The 20,281-nt window shown below is 40.5% G+C and overlaps 2 protein-coding genes across 3 annotated transcripts; one reads left to right on the forward strand and one right to left on the reverse strand.

Annotated features, from left to right (window-relative positions):
- Window positions 1-1,225: 1,225 nt before the first annotated feature.
- ccnb3 (cyclin B3) lies at window positions 1,226-8,724 on the reverse strand. Of its 2 annotated transcripts, none has more exons than XM_031742117.2 (12): window positions 8,552-8,724; window positions 8,171-8,313; window positions 7,871-7,954; window positions 6,215-6,327; window positions 5,932-6,103; window positions 5,741-5,839; window positions 5,529-5,621; window positions 5,296-5,433; window positions 3,808-3,963; window positions 3,544-3,693; window positions 1,952-2,082; window positions 1,226-1,863 (listed from the first exon to the last, which is right to left on the reverse strand). In XM_031742117.2, exons 2-12 carry the CDS (start codon window positions 8,252-8,254, stop codon window positions 1,794-1,796), a joined length of 1,290 nt encoding a protein of 429 aa, XP_031597977.1. In that variant the 5' UTR covers window positions 8,255-8,313; window positions 8,552-8,724; the 3' UTR covers window positions 1,226-1,793. The 2 variants fall into 2 exon arrangements, with proteins under 2 accessions (XP_031597977.1, XP_031597975.1); XM_031742115.2 differs by having other exon boundaries at window positions 8,171-8,316.
- A 5,345-nt stretch (window positions 8,725-14,069) lies between these two features.
- si:dkey-171c9.3 lies at window positions 14,070-20,148 on the forward strand. Its single transcript, XM_031742106.2, has 2 exons — window positions 14,070-14,121; window positions 17,401-20,148. The coding sequence occupies exon 2, from the start codon at window positions 17,407-17,409 to the stop codon at window positions 18,268-18,270; it is 864 nt and encodes a 287-aa protein (XP_031597966.1). The 5' UTR covers window positions 14,070-14,121; window positions 17,401-17,406; the 3' UTR covers window positions 18,271-20,148.
- Window positions 20,149-20,281: the final 133 nt, after the last annotated feature.

Raw genomic sequence — 20,281 nt, forward strand, 5'->3', positions numbered from 1 at the left:
CCTCTAGTGGCAGTAACACAAAATCACATCCTGCACATTGACACTCTTACAGCAAGAATTTGAAACTGTTTGATCTCAAGTGGGCTGAAGCAATGACATTTTATATCAATCTAATTTTCTTTTAAAAATAAGCCCAATTTCAAGAGCGTGTCTCATTTTGTGAGCATTACACATCAGAGCAGATCTACACTCAACTCTACCTCCACATGAAGTTTATGAGCCGAATAATTTATCGAGACTTAAAAATACTTTTTTTCTAGATAGATGCACTCATGTGGAGTATGGCTGCGATGATTTACTTTAAATGATCCATAAAGACTTTCAGAAGACTTGGTCTTCTTCCTGGATCCTCATAATTAATGTCAGCCCAGGTTTAATATTGCACGTGACCAATCACATTATTGTGATGTCATAGTTTTTTTGATGTGGAAAACAAGCCCGCCGATGTCCAGTCAGGAAAAAAAAAATTCCAAACACACGGGTGGTTAGGATTGGGACATTGGGTTAGGGTTTGGTGTATGTGATTGTGCTTCCACATCACAAAACTATGACATCAGAACGTGATTGCTCACTTGAGCTGCTGAACTTGGACCAACACTAACTTTCATGATCCAGGAACAACACCAACACGGGGATATTAGATCCTGTCTTTAAGGCATCCGTAGAGAAAACAGTTTGCTCATCGTGCATTGCGACTATCACACATTCCAGTCTCTTTATGCCTCAGTAACACACTCATTGGTAGTCACTTCCCTTGCTATCCTCAAAGTAGACTGGTTGATTGACTTCCTATTGCTGCTTTTCATGCTTTTCAGTAGTGCCTCAAGCATTTGTGTCCCGGACGAGCATCAGTAGAAATGTAATTTTATGTTCTTTGTAAACAAAGCAAATATTTGTACTTGATGAGGACCTCATATCAAATTTGCACATGTAACTACACTTTGGATCGACGCAACCTGCAATGACTGAATAATGTAGAAAGTTATGGTGTTAAGTTAAAGCGTTTTCCCTTTACGTTCTAAGTTACGACATTCACTTCCCACAGAAGACTAAATCACGTATTTCTCCCACCACCCCCAACTGGTAGTGGCAGGTACCCGCCCCTCCCTGAGCCTGGCTCTGCCAGAGGTTTCTTCCTGTCAAAATGGGAGTTTTTGTTTCCCACAGTCACACTTCCTTTAAGGAAGAAACAAGCTGCATATAGTAAAAAGCGTTTTTATTAAACTTAAAAGCAAAACAGAAACACTTCTTTATTTTAACAGTACATATGACAGCCACTTAAAAGTAGTATGGCATTGTCTGGTCGTCTTTTATACAAATAATTTGCATAGCAATAGTAACATGATGAACACTGTACAATGTATGAACACAAACACACGCATACTTTAACTTGAAGAACATGGTAACATACAGAACTTGTGGGCCTGTGCATAATACGTCTTGGAAAGTAAGATTTACAAACACACTTTAAATCCAGTGACACACACACACACACACACACTTACATATTAATAATCAGGATGTTTTTTTCCCCTAATCTTTAAAAATGTATAAAAGACCTGCTAGAGTTTTCTCAAAGGTAATTAATGTCTTGAAAACAAATGCCCACATTAAAAGGGAATTAAAGTCTTATTATAATTATTATAATATTATGGTATAAAGGACAGACTACACAACACATAAATATTAAACATATTCACATTTTATATACATGTTTCCTCTTGAGGGAAATTTGAAAAATATTTTCACTCATCTTAGGCTTCATTTTCCCCCCTTCTGGACCGGACACGTCACTAAGAGCTCAAGGCTTTCTCCAAAATGTCGATACTGACCAATGGCAGAGACGCAACTTCAAAAAACACCCTGAAAACATATTAAAAAGAACCGATTGTTACCCAAAAACGACATTTTCGAATTATTCTAATGCCTTTAATCTTTTATGGAGACTTACTTATGTGAGTATTTGTTCTTGATGGCTCTCAGTTTATCATCAGGAGGTGCTGAGAGCATCGAGTAGATTCTCCTGACAACGGGCGCCAAATCTGACGCCTGATAGCCCGAGTGAAACTGCAGGATGGGAGACTGCAGGGCAAAAAGAGCAGCACCCATTTAAAAAACAGAAAAAGAAAAGCCAGCCATGTTGAACCCCTTCAAAGTTATTAAAATCCAATACAACATTACACAAAGATAATATTACTTCTAAATTGCCAAAAGCTTACACGAGATGATTCTGGAAGTCGGCGCAGGCACGTAATGAAATTACCCACCGCCCCCAACAGCAACAGGGAAGCAATGAGGGCTCAATTTTACATACAAAAAACAATTTATATTTAAATTGGGAGGACTGTTCAGGAGACAGAGCTGCAAATGAGAGGTTGGTAGTGTCGCACAAACCGACACGGCATCAGATTTAACAAAGTCTACATTTAATGGAAAGGACGGAAAGCACACGAGGAAGAGAAGCTTCTTTAGTGCTGCAAACATTAGAACAAGTAACGTCATTAGATGGTGTTTGTTGTATAAGAGAGTGCTTTGTATAAATCATTCTCTGAGAAAAAAGCTAAAAGTTGCCAACAACCAAACCCTTCCCCTGCTTCATAGTCAGCTATAATAATGCAAGTTGTTTGCGGTTTTTATTCCTCAAAACTTTGACAAACAAAAAGTAGTCCAGTTGTCTTTATTTCAAATGCCTAATGTTACCTTTACCTGGGTGACCACAAACATGCAGACAAAACACATGCTCAGATGTCAGATTTTATGCATATTTTCCAGTCATGTGACCGACTCACTACCCTGGTGGGCAAAACTTTCCTCCATAATGATGGGCAATAGTGGACAGTCTGTAGTACAGCAGGACAAAAGCATTCAGCTTATTTTCCCCACCCGTCTCGAGCCAAGACTACTTGGATCATCTATCCGTGGAGGCAAACAAATATATGAAGAGAAACTATGGGTTTTGGGGACTTGTGATCCATTTTTATATTTAAATCCCTGAAAGTGGTTGAGTGACATCTACATGCATCTTCTAGAGATTCCCTCACCTTACCCTGCTGCCAGGATGAAAGTACAGACAGCTACATTCGATCTGGATGGGTTAATAATGCCGGCCCGTGAGAGGTGAAGAACAAGAAATTGTTCATCGTTAAGGCAAAGGCAAGTGCTACATAGCTAGCTTAAAAAAAAAAAAACTATTAAATTCCATTTTGTCTAGTGCGAAATCACAACAAATGTTTCCTCAAACCGCTTGACATTACAGGATAAAGACCCTACAGTAATACAGAGAAAACAGAAAACCCCCCAAAATGACCCCTTATGAGCAAGTGTTTTGGTGATAGCAGGAAGGAAAAACTCCCTTTTAACAGGAATATCCCAGTAGCTCTGACATCGTGTGAAAACTATGGATTTTGGACTACTATTTAAAACTTGAGAACTTGGGTTTTCTTTCTTTTTGAGTTTTTACCGAGGCTCAATACCCAACTTGCCAAATATCAACTTAAGAGAGCGAAAACACTAAAGATCAGGGACAGCGTGGAGGTAACCTACCCATCCTCCCAGGTCTTTGGTGACCAGCGCCATCAGCAGGCAGGCCGAAGCCACCAACGAGCCTCTCTCTGGAACCAGGTCCATCTCCATGAGACTCATCTCGCAGTAGTAGCGAGCCAGAGTCAGCGTGTCCATGCTGGCGCTCACACACTGCAGACACAGCCACAACAAACATTCTCGTGAGATGTGAACGCAGGTCGAGTCATACAAAAACCACAGAGAGCTGCAGTCAGCGGTGGAGTAGCCTCTCCTGGTCATGCACACCTTGGCATAGCGTCTGAGGAACCGATACGGGATGGGGATGCTGATGTCAAAAGACAGCGTCTGCAGGATGCTGGCCTCCATGGAGATGAGCTCCTCCTTTTTGTACGCGTCGTCGCAAATGTACAAGAAGTCGTCAACGCAAGGTGGGCTGTGCTCCTGCGGGATGGTTAAAAAACACGAATAAGCGTTAGGCGTGAGGTTGAAACCTGGTTTGAGTGCAATTCGCCGGTCCCCTTTAATGCATTTTCGAGTCCTGCGGTCATTTCACCGTGTATGGACAAGGTCAGGTCTCGCAGTCCGTTTGATCTCATTTCTGTTTCATGTTCTGAGCCTCTTGATAGATGCTCCCCTTCAATTTTCTCTCCGTGCACTTCAAAATAAAAGCCCTAGGCTGTGCTGAGAGAACTTTAACATAGCTTGATCTAAAGCTGGAAAAGCTCATGCCAACTGTGCCCGACATCAGAGGCGGCTGAACTTTTACTCTGGCCGCGGTTACGACAGAATAAATAACACTTTTCACCCATTTCTAAAGACGTACAGAGCTTCAAAGCACAGAACGTCCAAAGTTTATGTTTTTCCTTAAATTCAGTATGTCCTCTGACAACCTTCCTTCTCTGGCTGGGTCTACTACATGTACACTCTGGCCACTTCATTAGATACACCTGTTCAACTGTTTGTTAATGCAAATATCTAAATCCAGTAATTACCAAAGTGTGGGCTTGGGGGGCCCCTGGTGGGCTGCAAAGATACTGCAGAGGGGCTGCAGTTTAAAGTTAATTAAAAACTGTGTACAGTTACATAGTTTTGCAGATGTATTTGCTTATATAAAAAGGCAACTTAAACTGGTAATAGTAAGTGGTTAATAATGAGTTATCTCACAAACTATGACCTAAACTTACTGCCCTTGTATTGAAGTTTGCATCATTTTATTTGTAATAAAATTTTCTCTTTCTCATATTTTTTTGATTAGATGGCATTTTATGTTGGATTTTGTTTGTTTGTTTTGCTTTTTTAAAGCACTCAACTTTGGGAATGGTTGATGGCATGTAAATATGTTCAAGAGGATCTGCTGAGAACCAAGGATCGAGAACCGAGTGGAATTAGAAAACCTGCAGCCACGCTGTAAAGAAGTGTGCACTGAGTGTGTGTCTCTGTTACTTCGAGGAGCCCCGATAGGTGGAGTTAATCAGCCTGGGATTGAGACCACGTGACTTGCCTCCCAGGAGCACTTAAGAGCTGAATATCTCCTTTCATGTGTGCTTTTTATCCTCACAGCCTTGTTTTTTTTTTTACTTTTTCACCATAAAAATTTAAAAAAAAAAAAACTTTTTTGGAAACACATTCACCTAACAACCAAATGATTACACTCTGTTCCCATTAATAGACTTGTATACTAGTTTAATACCTTTCTCTACCATTACTTACCATAGCTTTTGAGCCATCCTATGAGAAATTTCAGACTCCCATGTGCCACAGTTGGGTTCTCACCTCAAATTTGGAGGCTATGAGCATGGCGGTAGAGCCAACGAGCTGCAGCATCTCCCTGTGGACCGGGGTTTTAGCCAAGTAGTGGTCCGTCATCTTTACCGCCAGGTAGAGGGTCTCATGGTACAGCTCGAAATTCTCCTAGATAAAGGAAGAAACAAAGTGTCACTCAGCGCAAGCAAACAGAGCAAGTGTTTCTAACACAGCAGGAATGCGACGTTTAATTAACGCCTCACCTGTACTTCGACCAGCCAGTCAATCAGGATGGCCCTCATCTCTGAGTTCAGGCTGGGCTGCGTGGGCATGTAGTTACAGAGGACAAACTTCTCCTGCAGACGATAAAATTAAAGAGAAAGGAAAGGTAAACAACGTATTCAGATTTCTTTAACTCAGAAAAAAAGCAAAGAAAAAAAGCCCAGTGCGATAAAGGCTTTACAATTTGTCTCACCTCTCTGTTTTTAAGGTAGTCAAAAATGTCCTTTGCATACTCTGGACACATGTAGCAGTCCTCAGAATTCTCAGAGTCAATGTCAAACTCCTTTGGGATCTGCATGGATGGGTGAAAAGAAAAGGAAACACAATTCAGTCAAAGCTTTTCACAGCGTCTCTAGCTTTCTATAAATCTATAATTTCCCTTACTTCTTGTCTCCGAAGGTGTGCCGGCACTTCACGGGCAGCAGGGGACGTAGCAGCAGCCAGCTCCTCTACAGGAGCTGCCACATCGGCCGACTTGTCCTCTTCCTTCTCCTCCTCCTCCGTATCGGTCCTCTCTCGCTCGGATATCGTTCCCTCTGAGCTCACAGACGACGACCTGCACGGGGAGAGGAGGGAATTAAAGACGTCTGCCATCGGCTGGAGCAGGGCACGAAAGGGGAACAAGAAATTTAACCTGAGGGTTATTAAAACGGTTAAATGGACCTACTTTTTCAGGTTAGCTAGGTTGCTTGCAGACACTGAGGTGGAGCTGGTTTTCTTTACAGTCTTCTTCCCTGGTTCCTTCTTCTTCCCAGGAAAGCTGATCTGTACCTTATGAGCCTGGGAACATGACAAGAATTAGTTTTAAACATGGATCCAGTTTGTGATACATTTTACTTCAGATTCTTACAATTTGTCCTTTTGTGTATGAAACAATTTCAAAATGGTCAAAAGGGCAAACGTGACTCACGCCCAGACAAAAATTCCACACCATCGCTCTCTGTCATGCTGCTGGTTTGACAGCAAGCGTTCAGGTGATTGTGAGGTGAAAAAAACAAGCAAAATGTTTGTTTCACACCCCCGCCAGGCAGCCGAGGACACATTCACACCACAGTGCAGATCCATCACACACTGACGCACTAAAATGTAGGATTATAGGGTCACACAGGCTTCAGACACCACGCTGACGGAGGTGGGATCGGTGAAAATGTTTAAAGTGGATTTTGTCTGAAACTTCAAATTGCCCAGCTATATTAAAAAATACTTTTTAAATGACACACACTTTCTCATTAAAGAGTGTGCCATTTCTTTTTATAAGAAAAAAAAATTATTAAGACACCACGCCTGTTTCAGTTTACGCGTTGTTTTCAATAAATTGCATGCCCCCCCAAAAAAGTTTTTTCTCACTCCTATTTCTTCTTGTTGCATGTTGAAGCTCTACTTGGAACCTTAATAAGATCCTACCATGCAAAATATGATTTTTTTTTTTGGCCATTTTTAAAGCGGTCATAAACTTTTAATTGGGACTGAATCAATCTGCCCTGTGATAGCTGGGATAGGCTACAGGCCGCCCAAAGACCCTGATTTAAATAAGTGGAGAAAAAGACATTCAAAAAGTCCTCATACATGAGAGCAGAGCTAGTAGCTGTCTGTAGAATACAGCAAGCAAATACTGAAGTAGGCTGGAAATGGAGTATTTGGATTAGTGAGAGCACCTCCATCTCCTACTCTCTGCTAACTGTGCTCAGGGCACACTTTGATGGAATCCGTATCTGACGACTGTACCTGGTACAGACCTGATGCAGCTGTAAGTTTTGATGGCAGCAGTAATGTCAGCCTTACATCAAAAGCAGAATAAAGTCTGATTTAAATGTTAAGAGGTCGACGTCATAGCTGGCATTCAGGCTCGCGATGGTGCATTACATGTTAGTTACCATATGGTTGTCATGGTGTTTTATATGCAGTGCCAGCCAAAGATGAAACAGGCTGATCACAATGGTTGTGCCATACCACACATTTGTGTCAAGAGAAAAAGAAGTCAAGGATCATTTTATATTTGACGTTAGCGTGAAAACTGAACTAGGCAAAAAACCCAAAAAAGTCCCACTGAAGCAGGATTTATAACTTTCTTATATGTCAACACAATCAAATGGTTAAATGTTGACAACTTTAACCTTTCACATAGAAAAAAAAAAGCACCCAAACTAGGAGCCTATGAAATCCTACGAAAGGTAACATTAACTGTCAGCCAGTTCAGTCCCGACTCTCGATGAACCGTCTTTGTGATAAATGTGTCTCTTTGTGTGCTTATTGAAGCTCTGATCCTGCTGTTAAAGCCCCAGTCACAACCTTTTTTTTAAAAAAACAAAAAAAAAGTACTTACATTGGTGATATCGATGAAAGCAGTCCTCTTCTTGGGAGCTCCACGAGGAGGGGAGGAGGACCTCTTAGCCTGTGTGGCTTCCTCCTGTATGCACAAACAGAAAACACACCACATCTATAAAATTTTGCAACATGCATGTGCCAAACAAGCCTTGTAGCGTTGCATTGCAAAGCAAGCATCATCATCATCATCATCATCATCATCTCCATCCTTCCCATGCAGCCTTCAGGTGCTGCACTACCTGCTGTGTTTACGTCAGTGCAAACCACCAGAAGACACATAAATGCACGTGCATTTTACCTGGTTCTCGGACGCTGTTGCATTCAGTTTGGGTATTTTGCTGCCAGCGGTCGCTGTGGGTTTCCTTCCCCTTGGAAAAGGCATGGCTCACTCCCTGACGGTATCTTCCTAAAAACAAAGCTCTGCAGCCGCTGCTCCGTGTTCTGCTACAGCAAAGAAAAGCACGCAAAAGTGGCGGGATGATTAAAAGGAAACAGTAAAAGAAAAACAAACAGATTTAAAATAGTTTTGGGATAACGTATATGGCTAAACATCACATGCAGAAACCCTGGTATTAAAGCTTTACGCTAAGAGGGCGGAGTTTCTCAGGTGAATCGGTTGTGTACTAAAATTCTAAAAAATAGAACTCCAAAATGGCGCAGATAAATTTGTTTATCCTACCTTATGGTATAAAACTTTCTTCTTTAGTCCGGTGACTTGTTTTAGAGAAGGAAAAATGCATATAGTTTGGGTAAATAGTCCGAATCAACCGTGCTGTCACTAAGACGAGAGCTCAAACAAAAGTGGTTTAGCCGAGGATCAAATCTGCTGCGCTTCGCTCTCATTGGATAAAATTTGAGTCTGGCGGTCCAATCAGGACGTCGCTAAGGATGCGGTTGCCAAGGAGCGCTGGTTTATGTTAACGGCTACGCCCGGTGGGTGGACGGATACAATTTCAAAATAGAAGAGTTAAAAAGATCATTGATTATTTGAAAAGAACAGGCTCTATTTTATAATTTAACTAAGGTTCATTTTTAAAATTGCTATTTTCCTATTTAATTAAAGAAGCAAAATTTAAAGGTTTGCCGTGAGTTTAAACAGCTACAACTTCAGCGCCCACCAAATCTTTTTGACGATATCAAGCAAACCCCAAAGGAGGAGCTTTCGCTATTTTCAAACCACCAAGCAACCAATAGGAGTTTTAAGCGTCGAGGCTTGTATTTTATTGACATTCATATGGTTGAAGCACGCTTTTCCTGACCATGGTCTATATTACGTTGAATTTGATCTTGAATTTGTACGCTAGTGCATATATTCAACAGACATATATACATACATACCATTTAATATTCAGTATTTGTTTTAATTGAAAACATCTTTCTACTATACTACTGCTGGGGTAGCTGTGAATCAGGAAGTATACTGAACCCAATGTTGCTCTTTGATCCCTTTATTGGAATATGAATGGAATATGAATGTGTAACTATTAGAGAGAAAGCACTTAAGCAGAAGAAGAATTTGTATGAATGGGTGTAAATGGGTAAATGAGGCATGTTGAATAAAGTGCTTTGAAAGTAGGATAGCCTATATAAGAACCAGTCTATTTACCATAACAGATTAAGGCCAGTGTTATGCATTTATGTCATGTAGCTCAGCAAAGGATGCTGAGCACATTTATATTTCAACTTTAAGTGTTCAAATTTTGATGTTTTGGAAGGCAAACATGAAATCTAAACTTACAAATAGACTAAGTCATGAAAGAAAAGTAGAAGTGTTATTAAATAAGTAGAAACCTATGAATCTTTATTGCCTATGAATGATGTATCGGTGGGCAAGCTGGAGGTGTCAGTGCTAAATATGTTAAGATTTGAACTGGGAGTTACCAGAATGGACAAGATTTGAAATAACTATGTCAGAGTGACAGCTCTGAGACAAAGTCAGAGAGGCTAGGCCAGTGGTTCCCAAAGTGTGGGGCCCGCCCCCTAGGGGGGGCGCAGAGCTATTGCAGGGGGGGCGCGGCATGAAAAGGGGAAAAAAAACAAAAACAACGCTTGGACAATGCTAGCACGGGGCGCCCACACAAACGCAAAGCAGGAGATGAAGCATTGCTGAATATGTTTCCAAACCAACTTCATTCTAAGCCAAAGACTAGAAAATATGGTGAGGCATATCTTCCCTTTGGCTTCACCTGCACAAGTGCTGAGGTAGGTCTCCCTGCAGAATTAGTTTTCCTGCATCGAGCAGCGCTGGGCTGTTCAAATCACGGACAAACAGTATCCCACAGTTGTTTATGTTTTTGAACCCATTTTGTAGAGGGTTTTTTGAAAAATGTATTGATAGCAATGTTGAACATTATTACACAGGAAAAAACAACTACATGTAAAATAATTACACCGTGATGCCTCTGCCTTTCTAAATGCAGGGACAGTAATGGCCTGTATATGTAAGCGTGTAAAACCTGCAGAGTCAGATTAACAGTATTTTGTCTCTATCTGCCATTCTGCAATTCATCTCATGTAAACAATAACGTGGCGCACAGTGTGACGTGAAAAAGGCACATACCTTTGACATTGCGTGACGAACTCTGTATTCCTCGTCCACACGTAAACGCAAAAAGGAGTTTTAAAAAATCTCCGTTCTCGGTGATTCGATACGCCGTTTACATGTGCCCGAAACAGCTGCGCGTTCAAAAATACCCGTGTAGGTGCGGACGGAGCGTAAAAGAGTTGGTAGTTTATTTTCTTACTACCTGTAATTTATTGCAGATTATTTGTATTTGCTTAATTGTTTAATAAATGTTTGAGGTCTGAAATAAACCGCAATGGAGCAAAATATGGGTTTGCGTGGTTGAAGGATGTGTTTGTGCGTGTGCGTGCGCGCGTGCACGCGGGGGGGTGGGGGGGCTCGAACATTTTTCTTGTTAAACAAGGGGGGCCCAGCAAAAAAAGTTTGGGAACCACTGGGCTAGGCAGAGATGGTTTGGACATGTGCAGAGGGTGGATCGGTGGGTGGGGCAGTGGATATACTGGCCAAAGGATTCTGAAGATGTCGAAGGAGCTGAAAAAAGAGGAAGACCACAGAGGAGATTAATGGATGTATAGAAGGAGGAAACGCAGAGGACTGGTGTGACAGAGGAGCATACTATTTATAGGGTGAGATGAATACAGATGATCTGTTGTGGTGACCCCTAAAGAAAGCTGCTGAAAAAAGAAGAAGAAGAAGAAGAAGAAGAAGATCGGTTTAGTTTTAGTACAAAACTAGTTTCAGTTTAAAACTCGACAGCTGTCTGAATTTGCATCCTGTGAGAGAGAAGCTTTGAACTGCCTGCGTTATAGAGTCACTGACATTGTTTGTCTTCCACATAGTCTGGCCCGGTGCTCTTTAGGAATCTGTTGCTGTGGTCTAAAAGACGCTCACAGACAAACATGAACTTGTTCAGAAACATTGTGCAAAATTGTGACATTTCTGTATCTAACTAAAACTGGTTGTGTAACACTAAGAGGTTTTGGCAGCTCATAGCTACAGAGCAGTCTTAAAAATGTTTTTTCCCCTGTTATATTTTTCAGGTTTTCAAATTTTCTGTGTGTCAGACACCTCTGGCATTTGTATGATTTCAAAATGAGCAGTCACACAAGATCGAAACGACCCTTTAAATTTATTTAAATCATCGTGTTGAGCAATGACCTCACTGATGCAGAGAAAAATATTTCCTGGATTGGAGGGGAAAGAGCACAGAGGGCCTTCTGGGGCTCACAACACAGCGTTACTGCAGTAACAGCATGGGTAATAGAGTCACAGGACTGTGGATTAAATGGGTTCAGGATGGACAGTGGGAGAAGCTGGCAGCTAACATCCACCCACACGCCAGGAGTTGGGAGGGTGTCATCTATGATTCTTTTCTGAATAATGGGAATTGAGGCCATAAAGTGTATCTGAGTCTTGTTAAGAGAACAAAATAAACTGATTTTTAACCAGGGGACCACAGCCACGTCATCCTCAAATCCACCCTCTGATCACATCATTACATATCTCCGGACGCCATCATCCCCACCAAACTGAACAAACATTCCTCGGTTTTCATTTCATCGCCAAAGCCAAGCACACAAGAGAGCAGATTCAATAAAATTTTTAAAAAGGCCAAACAAGTCCCTCGGCTTCACCCGTTTAAACATTTCCCCCCATGCTTTCAGTTTATTTGAACAGGACACACTAAAGCAGCTACAAGACCTGCAGTTCAAATGTGGAATTTGGTATCGAATGAAGTCTACAGAGAGATATCATCTCACAACCCCGTTTTTATTTCATCTCCTCTCCATGCTGTCCTCCTTCCAAGACAAAAAGTCTTCCAGATTGCTTCAGTCGGAGCTTGGAGGAGTAGTTTTTATAATTCTGAGGATTTGGTTAGAGCTGCAAAGAAAAGGGTGGAGTTTCAGTGTTAACTTCAGGGTCATGGAGGTAGTATATCACATAATATTATTCAAAAGTGATCAGACTGTGGGCTCAGTTCCAGTGGTCGGAGGCACAAATTCAGGCACTTGGACTCTCTTTTTATTTTCTATCAATGGAAAATATTGCAGTGCTTATTGCTCATTATAAAATGGATGGTTTCCTCACTTCTTCAACTAATATTTATCATATAAATAACACATTTATTAGACCACGCCCCAATGTAATGTTCATGCATTAAAAATTAACAGCATTTATATGTTTCTCTAATAGGTAATCCACCAGTATGGGCAAGCTATTTAATCAAAGTGATATTTTTAAGGCTAAAGTGTCTGGATGTCTGGATTTTTACTTGTTACAGATTAGCGTCACATAAAGGCTCTGAATTTTTCCATCACCACTAAAATCATCTGTGCCTTTTACCTGCTGTTTGCCCAGACTTTTTCTTATCTTCTTTTTTCAGGGTAGATGTAAGTCAGGCGGTCGAGAAGCTAGCCTATCAATCAGAAGGTCAGTGGATCAGTTTCTGACTCATTTAGTGCACATGCTAAAGCATCCTTGGGCAAGATGCTGAACCCCAAGTTGCCCCTGATGCATCCATTGCAGTGTGTCCATGTTAGAAAGCACTCAGACATAGATTTTTTTTTTAAAAGTATTGTGTGATTGGGTGAATAACACTTGTAGTAAAAACTGCTTTCAGTGTTTAAGAACTAGTCCACTTACGTCTATAAGACCAAAAGTGCTTTTGTAACCACAGCCGTTGCCTCTTTGAGGCCATTGAAAAGAATGCAGGCACTTTTGTTTTGGCTACACGTTTCAGGCCCATCTATAATTATTAATAAAGGTTTTTATTTATTTTTTAAACAAAGGTTTAAGCAAATTTGTAAGCATTTTAAACACAGGATTAAAAAAAAAGGGTATTGCAGCAATGTAATGTGTTTTCTGAACATGCGAGTGTTTAAACCTTCTAGACAAAGAACAAAATAAATACAAGCCTGTAAATGAGCACAACATGGTGAGTTTTCCTTTCATACATAAAATTGTTTGACCGTTGCGCTGCACCAAACTGTAAATAAGAGTACTGTATTTTTAAAAGAGTAAATGGCGAGCATCTGGAATGCTTTACCTCCTCCTCGGCCCTTCATCTGATCCTCTTCTGTTTTAACTCATGAACAAAGGAAGAGGATTAAGCTGACAGAATCGTTGTGTATCAGACCCAAGTAGCTTCATCTAATGCCCATGAATGTGTCATTTTTTGTTGTTTCCAGTGAGTCATATTTATCACACACACACAGACACACACACACACACACACACACACACACACACACACACACACACACACACACACACACACACACACACACACACACACACACACAAGCCCGTTCAGCTATCTTAGTGAGGACCTTCATTGACATAATGCTTTCCCTAGCCCCTCACCCTAACCCTAACCATTAAAAATGAATGCCTAACCCTAATTCTAACCTCATAATCTAATTGTAACCCTGACACTAAAACCACAATTTGAGCCTCAAAAATGCCTTTAAATGCCTTCAAATTTGTGAGGACCGGTTTGTGTGTCCTCACAAGTGACTGTTGGTTCTCACAAGTATAGTAGAATGCAGATTTCAGTCCTCACAAAGATAGCTAGGCAGGAACACACACACACACACACACACACACACACACACACACACACAGGAAGTGAGTAAAACTTCTGAACTTTTTTGTCAAACCACTTCCTTGTAAACTCATTTGCACTGGCTACATTAAAGCGTCAACTGTCACTCTTCTCCTAGCTGGTAAGTTTCTCTAAATGTAGGCAGTTTAGGTTGCCTGATATTTCCTGCATCTTGTTTATTTCTATTTTTATACAGTTCTGTAGTACGTAACTTTTGAGGCATGTAACTTTTACTTTTAATCGTATCCAAATGGCCTTCAAGATTTCTCCTGAGTCTTGCCATGTACCTTCATAAATCAGAAGCTGGCCATTTTGAGCTGCCGTACGTCATAAATTGTACACAGTGAGTTGATCCTGGTTCTGTTTGGGCAGAAGTCTAATGTTTCATGAGTAAATCCTTATCTGTACTGATGTTCTTGAGCTTTCAGAGACTCAACCTAATTCAAGATAGGTTGAGACAAGATAGAAAGCAAAAGAAAAAACTTTGGATTGTAACACTGAAACTGGAAGAGGAAGAAATAAAGGTTAAACAAAAGGTCATTGTAGGCATCGGCTCTTTTTTTGAACCAGTAATTTGCATCTCTGACCTGCCTTTGTGCTGTTAGTGTGGGCGCTAGAGAGAGTAGGCGAGGTGTGTTAGTGTGATCAAATTAGTGACTCACAGGATTGTGAAACAGAAAGAACCAAGGGAACATCCTCTGATCACAGGCCTAAATGTTCCTGTCTCCATGTGGATGTCCAAGTCATATTGCCAAGAGAAAAACATTTTTTGTTTTAGCTGCAATTTGCTCCACATCTGCACTTCATTCCCAGTCTCAACCTCATCTTTGGGCTCTGTCCATTTTGAACAGAGGATGGTGGTCAAATTAATGAGTAATGACAGGATAATGGTCTGACACACCATATTAAATCTGCAACATGTATGCCAGTAACGTGAAAATTCATCTTACATTGTGGCTATATGAAGAAAACAATGGGAAGGAGAAAATTATGGTTTTCAATTTATATTTACATTCAAGAAGTAAACGATCCTCTAAAAGCTGCAACTGAACCAGCCAGCCTAAAAGGCCAATAACGCCAATTCTGACATTCACAGCCAGATTCATAGACCGTAAGCTAGTAATAACACAGGAACTGTGATGAACCCAAAGTTACGGAAGTTGTTCATGGTTCTAATTTTAGTTCCACATTTCTGTCTCATAATTACAATTCAACTAGAGCCGAGGATTGGTTCAAAATTCGTATTTTTATTAGTTTAGAAAATGCATTTTTATGTCATTAATGCACTTATGTACTAGCAAAGTAAAGCCGTGTTGAGAGGAGTAACTATATCGTTGGCCACCTCTCTTTATTTTTGTCTTCCATCTCACTTAATCTGTTTTGTAGTTCCTCATTTAGAAAGCAAATTAAAACAACAGCAAGACAGCTGGAGCCTATCCCAGCTGTCATAGCGCGAGAGGCGGGGTACACCCTGGACAGGTCGCCAGTCTGTTGCAGGGCAACTAGCAAGTATTAAAATAAGATGCATTTTAAATAAGAGTGTGTCTTTTCATCTTTCTATGCCAGCCTAAACATACTTTGAAACACTACCTAACTAGTACTCAGTAAGAACTAGTTAAAAGGTGTTATCCCCCCAGTATTTTAGATGAAACAATTTGATGGAAGTAATTAATTAGTCAGCCAAAGCTACACTAATACTAATAAAGCTGCATCCACACAGGGAGCAACTTGCACATCTCACATCCCTTTGAAGCTGACACTTTGTTGCTAGTGGTCATTTCAAGCTTCACTTCAGTTCAGTGTATTTACTGCCCATTCATAGGCCAGTCACCAATGTCCTATGGTCCTGTTGGTAATTGCTTCAATCGCTCGTCCTAAAGTTAAAAAAAGTGTATCTCACGACCCGCCTACTTCACATTGTCAGTAGTTTTTTTTCACCCATAAGTACTGAAATTCATTGACTTTCTCTGGTGTCTGGTCACCACGTTGCTGTGGTTTCTCTCTATATGGATGCAGCTTAACACCTATTAAGTTAACCAGAATTTCACACCATATGGTCATAGGCCTACTACTCTGACTGACACACTGGTGACACACATCTCACAATGTGTCACATTGTGTTTGTAGTTTCTGAGTTAAGAAGCATACTAATAGTAAGGTATGATTAAAATAAGATATAACTTTAACAATAAGGGTAAATCCCATTACACAAGCCTGTTTGTGCTCTCAAATGTCATGAGTAATGTTTATGTAAAAGGCCACATTTTGCCAAGAATTACAGCAGAAGATCAATAGTTCATCCGCTCACAGCCAGACAAATAAGAAAGAAAAACAGTCCGGACTATAAACCCCATAAAAAATAAAACATGTTGTTCTTGATTTTCATATTTTGAGTGATTTAAACAAATAACACATAAAGGTAATGAGTAAGCTTTAGAGATGGTGCCAGGCAGATTTTTATTACCACCACAGTGTTTGGATGTTGTTGGATGTTGTTGGTAATTATCTTCTCATTGAACTCTCAAAAAGAGGAAAGAAAGAAATGCTTAGTGTCTTTTACAATATCAAACAATTAATTTAACACAAGAGGAATCGTAGAACAAAACAGGCATCCTGAAATTTATTCAATCTGACTCTTTAGAGCAGTGGCAGCTGTAGGAAATTTTATGCTATTTAATATCAATACTGCACACTCGGAGCGTCAGAATGAAGCTGGACTTGAAAAACAAACCCTGTGGAAGAAAGACCTTCTAGAAAACTATTGTGCCTGTCAAAAGCTATTATCATTTGCTCTCTGGGTAACAAACTTTTCTCCATTTCTGTGCAAATTGTGCATCAGCTGTCAGGCGAGTTGGTGCTACTTGAGACCAGTAGAGTGTTTCGTGCTAATCTAATAGCAAACCGAACTTCCTGGTTGTCACATCCTGGCTGGCTGACAGCTCATATGGTGACAGGCTGTGGTTGAGGCCTCAATCTTACTTTCCATCTCATTCTACAAGGGGACTTCCTCTATTATTTCTGTCCCGTTATTCTTTCTCTATGCTTTCCTTGCTAGACTTTCTTGTTTGATTTTTCTTGTACTTGTAGCATTCTTGTAATCTCATTTTATTTCTTGTCTAATCTGAAACAGGCGAGGGATAAAAAAATGTTTCTTTGGGGGATGAAAGGGGAAAGCATACACCAAGGGAAATATTGACATCGTACTTAGCTTACACTGAGCACGCTGGCAAGCAATATTCAAATAAAAGTGCAAAAATAAACTAATTTTCCAAACAAGCCAGCAGTCCAAACCAGAGGTTGTTTTTCTTTGCTTTCCATTACCTTCTGTAGCTGAAAAGAAGCTGCAGGAAAATCAATATCTCCTGGATTTTCACAGAGATTATTGTTTTTATCCACACAGGATCCAATGCAGACAGAAAGCACAGATTCGAGGATGCCAGAGCCCCTTCCACAAGACCCTGGTATTCCCGAAGGCCTCAAAACAAGCCCCCTAAACACCGAGGCTCTCGAGGAGTTTGCCCAAAACATGTCAGAACACATACTTCGATCAGTTTTTAGCCAAAAAGAAACAGTAGAACCTGAGGAGTCCATTTATAACCAAGAGCACGAAATGCTAGCTGAGTCGCTAGCATCCGCAGTGATTGAGATCGCTCTGAGTGAAGTGTGTAGAGGAAGAAACTTAAAGGACCACATGGAGGGTGCTGAAATAGAGATGGAGAACAACAAGGGAGAACGCCAGTCTTTTGAGGATAAATCTAGAAGAGACCAAGAACACCAGACTTCTACCCAACCTTACCATCCACCTCTATCCCAGTCAGGGCTTCCCGCTGTGGGATCCCTCGACTACCCCGACGCCCCACCGACCACGCCTCTTCTCCCAGAGCTGGAGAGGAGCAGAAGCAGCTTCGCCCGTAAGCTAAAAGGAGGCCTGGCAAAGGTTTTCCTACCCTCGCCTCCTCCGCCAACGCCAAAGGACAAGGAGGACAACGGAGACGCTTTGATCAGCGACCCTCATGTGGAACTGATGGAGCATCTCATGCAGTCGCTGTCTACAGATGATTTGGGGAGAGGCAGTTTCGAAGTAGCACCTCTGCATGAACCAACTATAGAGGCTTTTGCACAGGCTCTGTCATGTGATATCACTAAGTGGGTTCTGGCTGCCCAAAAAAGAGAACAGATGTCACATGACAGTGATCTTAACCTACTGGCCCAACAGCTAGCTGAAGCCATTATCACCTCCTCCATTGATGAAGCTAAAGTGCTTATCTAGGATTTAAAGTGATTCATGGAGTCAGGTATGATGAACAGCCTATATATATGCACAAACAAGCTTAGTCCATTGACTATATATGTAAAAGGTGGACATAGCCACCATAACACAATCGGTTTAATTGTCTTTTGTAGCTATCTTAGTGTTTTTAAGTCAGACACGAAAAGTGAACAACTTATTGGTTAACAGCTTATGAGTAACAAGTCATTAACCAATTAGCATTTCCTGGTTTATCCACCTTTCTGACTCAAATAATGACGACAAATTTACAAAGGAATTTCATATTCTGTACACTATGACCTGAAACTAGCAACTGAGCCTCAAAAAGTTACCAGGTATTCAGTGGCATCAGAGAGTATGGAAGTACTTCTATAATAGCAGAAGGCTTTTTAGAAACCAGAGTAATCGCCCCCTGTTGGGCATCAGAAAGAATCAGAATCAGAATCCTTTATTGATCCCTAGGGGAAATTATTTAAAGAATGCAGGTTAAAGCTAGATAGACAGATAGATAGACTATCTCGAGCATATACTTTGGTCCTACTCCATATCCTCCTTCGCTACATGATGACATGACAAAACATTCTGTTCTGCAGCACAGGGAGAGAATATGCCTGCCACTTTGAGTTCTCTAAGCCACTAAAACACTGTGGATTGTGGACTATTTTTAGAGTTGGTCTTTATATATTATATATATTATATTATATATATTATATATCCTTTCTGTGCAGCTTTTGACTACAATCCTCCATAGTCCTACCCATTACCAAGCCAGTACTTCTCTGTTGGTCACTCTGTAGACTTAGAAGCTAATTCTATCATTTATATACAGTCTGTGGGGTCTGTTACTGTTATTTCCTCTAAAGTAGGCAACACACATTATCTTACGCCAAGATTTGGGAATTTCATTTGTTACAGCAGCTAATATGATTAATTTGCATTTAATTTTAATATTATATTAATGCTATTTATTGATGATAACATATTATTATGAGTTCAATTGTGTATTCGTTTGTGTTTCTTGTTTAGAAATGAACTTGTCGTTGAGGTTAAGGTTTCTGTATCTTGAAAACTGCTGGATGATAAGTAACTGTTACATTTCATGATGGATTAAAGTACACTGGATCTGACTTTTATTTATTTCTTACAAAAAAAATACTTGGCTCCAGTAGCAATAACCATATTTGTCCTTTGGATGGCAGCACAGTAAAGACATTACAGCATGAGCTCAGCGGTGCTGACCTACTTGGGACATGATAACAACTGGAATTAATTCTGTTTTCCATTTAGGAAATCATTTACTTTTAAATGGTGGTCACCTGTCAGTAAAATTGTTTTGTTTTGTTTGATTTTGCTTCTATGGTCAGGTCCTGCCAAAAGGGAAAGCCCTGCTAAATATAATGCAGAGTACAACGACTTGCAGACTGCTATAGCTGTAAGAGAAGATGAAACTGGACAGCAGATGTTTTGTAGATGAACTTGTATCACACTGGATTATAATCAGACATAACACTGGCAAATTGTTTGGTTAGCTTTCTTTGTAATCACCCTCAAAATCTTTATGTATCCAGCATGACTCATTCGGCCCGTACACTGAGCAACGATACTGGCATTTTGGACAAATTTGTGTTCTGGCTCAGAGAAAGCTCGTTTTCATACTCGCTTAGTCGTTGAAGTCAGATCTTGGAAGAACAAAAAGAAAAAAAAGTGGGCGCCACAGGTCTTAACCAAACACTGATGCGATCCTGGAATCAAATAAAAACTCTGTTTTCTTTTCTAAATCAGTAACTACTTAAACACAGTTGGAGATCGCCAAATTTATTGCAAGAAAATCTTTGCTGAACTTTTAAAGTGCTGTTTTGAATAAAGAGTTTTATTGTTCCTCTTAGTCACCGTTGTTTGAGTTCACACACTTTTTTGGTTCAAGAAACTAGGTAAGTGGGACACACAAACAGACACAGACCCCCTCCCGCCCTCCCTTTTATTTTGCACAAACACAAAACACACACAAAAA

Source organism: Oreochromis aureus, linkage group 3, assembly GCF_013358895.1.
Source record: "Oreochromis aureus strain Israel breed Guangdong linkage group 3, ZZ_aureus, whole genome shotgun sequence".
Classification (NCBI taxonomy): Eukaryota; Metazoa; Chordata; class Actinopteri; order Cichliformes; family Cichlidae; genus Oreochromis; species Oreochromis aureus.

Excerpts from the sequence above, each read along its gene's own strand:
- si:dkey-171c9.3 (XM_031742106.2), top strand. The coding sequence starts at position 17,407 with ATGCAGACAGAAAGCACAGATTCGAGGATGCCAGAGCCCCTTCCACAA.
- ccnb3 (XM_031742117.2), bottom strand. The coding sequence starts at position 8,254 with ATGCCTTTTCCAAGGGGAAGGAAACCCACAGCGACCGCTGGCAGCAAA. Across the intron at positions 6,104-6,214 it reads AACCTAGCTAACCTGAAAAA|GTCGTCGTCTGTGAGCTCAG; the intron begins GTAGGTCCATTT and ends CTCCCCGTGCAG. Across the intron at positions 2,083-3,543 it reads CCAAAGACCTGGGAGGATGG|TCTCCCATCCTGCAGTTTCA; the intron begins GTAGGTTACCTC and ends TTTGCCCTGCAG.